Below are 3,518 nucleotides of genomic sequence, written 5' to 3'. Positions count from 1 at the left end.
TGATTCGGGGCGCGGCAGCAGCCTGTTGGACAGAGCCGTCGCAGACAGACGGCAGCTCAACGCCATGACGCTGCCTGACTTCAGCGACCCTGAGACCGGTAGGAAGTCCACAAAAACAAGACACAAATGTCCCCCCCACCTCCAAAAAAAGAAAAAAAATCCTTCACAGTTATTCTCTGCGCATCAGTCTGCTCTGTTTTTATTTCCTCCCTTTTCTTTCTTGATTAATTTGACTTTTTGTTCTGTTTTTATTTCCTGTTTGTAGTCTCAGGCTCCTCCTCTTCCCTCTCTGGTTTCGAATCGGTCTCCCCCACCTCCCCGTCCACTGCGTCCCCCCTCTCCTCTCCGCTGTCCTCTCCTTCATCTCCCTCCTTTATGTTCCAGCCTCCTCTTTTTCCCCCTCCACCTAGGAACCCTTCCTCCCTCCCTTCTCCTCCCCCTCCTCCTCCTCCTCCACCCTTCAAGACCAGGACTCAGTCATTTTGCAACCACGTCGCTCTACGTCAACTCCCCAACCGTAATCTGTCTTTGTGGACACTCAGTCCATGGCATGGTGTGGAGAGTGACCTGGAACGCTTCAGAGATGGATTTGCATGTTTAGTGGTGTAACTCTCGCTAATCACTTTTTTTGTCAAATTTTAGAAGTAAACCTGCTGAACTTCAAAGTGAGTTCAGTTTTTACCAAAAAACAAACAAAAAAAAAAAAGAAGTCAGGCTTGAGGACGAATTTTAGCTGATCCAAATCATCCCCGCAGAATTTGGGTTTGTGATGCTTCAATCATCAGATTTCCAGAACCGGTCGTGTCGTTCTGTTAGCTTTTAGCCACGCGGTTTACAAAATAAAACAAAAAATCCTTTAACTTCCAACCTTTAAACTTTTCATAGATCGTCCGCTCTCCTTTATCGGCTTACTATTTAAGGTCAGAGGTTGAACTTTGATTACGACAAAATGCAGTAAAAAATAAAAAGTTCTTGTCAACATTACGCTAAACCCTCTGTTGCTAAATAAAATAACAAAGGCTCTGATTGTAAACCAGCTGTTTGTTGCAACAGTAGGAAGCTTAGCCTCCTAATCAGACTGTTTAAAGCTGAAAGTTTGAGCCTTTTAACAAATAAAGTTTTCATTTCTCACCCCTTTAAATGTCACAGATTACACAACAGTGATTAGTACAAAATCTGCAACTAATCTAGAACCTCGTGCTTCTGAAAAGTAGGACTTTAAGACAAAGTGGAGCGATGTCCGGGAGTAAAACTGTAGAATCAACTCCGTTTACCTGAAGTGTCGGCATCTTTTCACAATATAGTTTCTATTTTTATTTAGTTTATTTTAATACAGTGATCAGATAAGGCTGTGTTTTGTGATGCGGAGTAAAAGGTTTATTTTATTTTAACTTTTCATTTATTAAAAATGAGTTTCTTCTGTTTTTCCTCTCAATCGTTAACAATCATCTTATCTTTTTTTTCCCACCCTTCCGTTTTGTTTTTTGTTTGTTTTTTTCTTTTCAAGGCGGCCTTCCGGACGCTAACACTCTTGGTTTTTCCTCCATATTTTCTGTTTGTAAGTAGCCATCTAACCTCCATCATATCTCCCTCCTTTGTTCATTGCTTACCTCCCATCTTCCCCACCCGGTGCGGTTCATGGATAAAAATATGTGTGTTTTCTGCTTCACCCCCACGTCCGCAGCCAGTTTCAGGAGGAAAAACGGTGACACAAAGTGGAACTTCTGTGAAGTTCTTTGCATTTTGTCACTTTGAAGCTGCACTAACGCACCACAAAGGCAAACGTTTGGCTGCTTTTAGAAGCTGAGGTTGTTTTAAAATTCACTTCCTGCGAGTTTTCCTTTTTAAAAGCTGCCAAATAATTAAGCGACGGCAGGAAGCGAAACGAGAAGCAGCTTCCTGGTTGTGAATTTCTGACACGTGGGTTTAATTTTCACAAGAATAAACACAACACTGATTTACTATCTTTCAAAGCCATTAAAACAAAGTGTCATGGCTGATTTAACTGATTGATGATGAACAGGAGGCTGGGAGGGGAAAGAAACGTGGCTTAAAGGACAAATTTATCCCTTAAAATAATTTTATTTGGTCAAAATATATACAGCTCTGTAAATATAGAAAACAGTCAGTTGCATTTTTTAACACTGAGCATGTTTAGTGCACAAGTTTTAAACGTGTACAGTTTGTTTTTACTGAATCTTCCACTCTTTTTATAAAAAAAGCGATAACCTAAAATGTTTTCATATTGTTTTACTATATTTTTAGTTTTTTTCTTTTTAAGAAACCTTGTAAACCTAAAAAAGCTTAAATATYAGCAACATAAAAGCTGTTTACTTTGTCTAACTGGTCCATTTTATTTTGCTCTGAATTAGAAAACGGCTTCACAAAAAGAACCTCGTGTTGCATCAACACCTGAATGTCAAAACAAGCCCATAAATGTTCAATCTACTGAACATTTATAGTGAATGTTTCTACCTGAAATCGATTATTAAACCTGGAAATTTTGTAAGTTTAAAATGGAAGATACGCCGTGTGAACCAAACAGTGTTTACCTTTTAGTTTTTTACATTCAGGTGACTAAACTCAAACTAAATAAAGGATCTAAAAAATCTAAACCAGCTTAAATAATGATTATTTTTGAAGTGTTTATTTTCAGCTCTGAACTCACACGTAACACAGCAGCTTCTTATGAGTGGCACTAATGACTTTATGTTATCACGTCGCTTTGCTTTGACCGTTTTTCTAATTAAATTTTAAAAAAGGTGACAAACCGTCAAAGTTTAGCTGCAGTTCATGCATGTTTTTTTATTTTGAACTGGTTGATCCAATACATTAACTGTGTTCAGTGAGTTTTGCTGCCAGCTTTAACGCTCATAAAACACATCTGTTTAACACAGCTGCAGTAAATCGGCATGTTTGACGCGTTAACGCTGCGATTTCTTCCCCACCGCTCCCGGCAGGCTCTGTTCACGCCACGTCCATCGCAGCCAGCCGGGTGGAGCAGGCTCTGTCGGAGGTCGCCTCATCCCTGCAGAGCAGCGCCCCCAAACACGGACCCCTGCACCCCTGGATGACGCTGGCTCAGATCTGGCTTCACGCAGGTGCACACCTTTGTTTTATTTCAACGCTTTCAAAGCAGCAGATTATCTGCGGACATCTTAACAGTCAGCTGGTGGTTTTAATTTTAAAAAAATCTGATATTTGAATTTTATTCTCATTAATTTCCTTTTTATTGTTCCCACGTCTCAGCTTCAGGTCCTGCAGCCGCCTGGTCAGTTTTTTTGCAAACTTGATGGGTCAAAACTTAAACTAACTTAAACTAAAATAGAGGAATGTTCCAGAAAAATGTTTTACTTGAAATATTTGTCATTAATGTTTCAATATGTCTTGACCTTTGAGTACTTAAATTAGAAAAATTAGTATTTTAAATATTTTAGATGCTTGATTTTAGGTGTATCTGTATTTTTTATTACTTAATAATTAGGGGTGCAATGATACGGTTCGGTTCGGTTCAATAC

General features: G+C 39.3%; 1 protein-coding gene across 1 annotated transcript in view; it reads left to right on the top strand.

Annotated features, from left to right (window-relative positions):
* LOC106527469 (tetratricopeptide repeat protein 7B) overlaps positions 1 to 3,518 on the top strand; it is a gene marked incomplete at its 5' end in the record, with an annotated part of 7,933 nt that continues 4,415 nt past the window's right edge. Inside the window, 3 exon segments of the mRNA XM_014022362.1 lie at positions 1 to 98; positions 1,508 to 1,558; positions 2,961 to 3,101. Coding sequence (XP_013877816.1) covers positions 1 to 98; positions 1,508 to 1,558; positions 2,961 to 3,101 — 290 coding nt within the window.

The sequence above is a fragment of the Austrofundulus limnaeus genome, unplaced genomic scaffold (assembly GCF_001266775.1).
Source record: "Austrofundulus limnaeus strain Quisiro unplaced genomic scaffold, Austrofundulus_limnaeus-1.0 Scaffold327, whole genome shotgun sequence".
NCBI lineage: Eukaryota > Metazoa > Chordata > Actinopteri > Cyprinodontiformes > Rivulidae > Austrofundulus > Austrofundulus limnaeus.
This window is presented reverse-complemented; position numbering and strand designations above follow the sequence as displayed.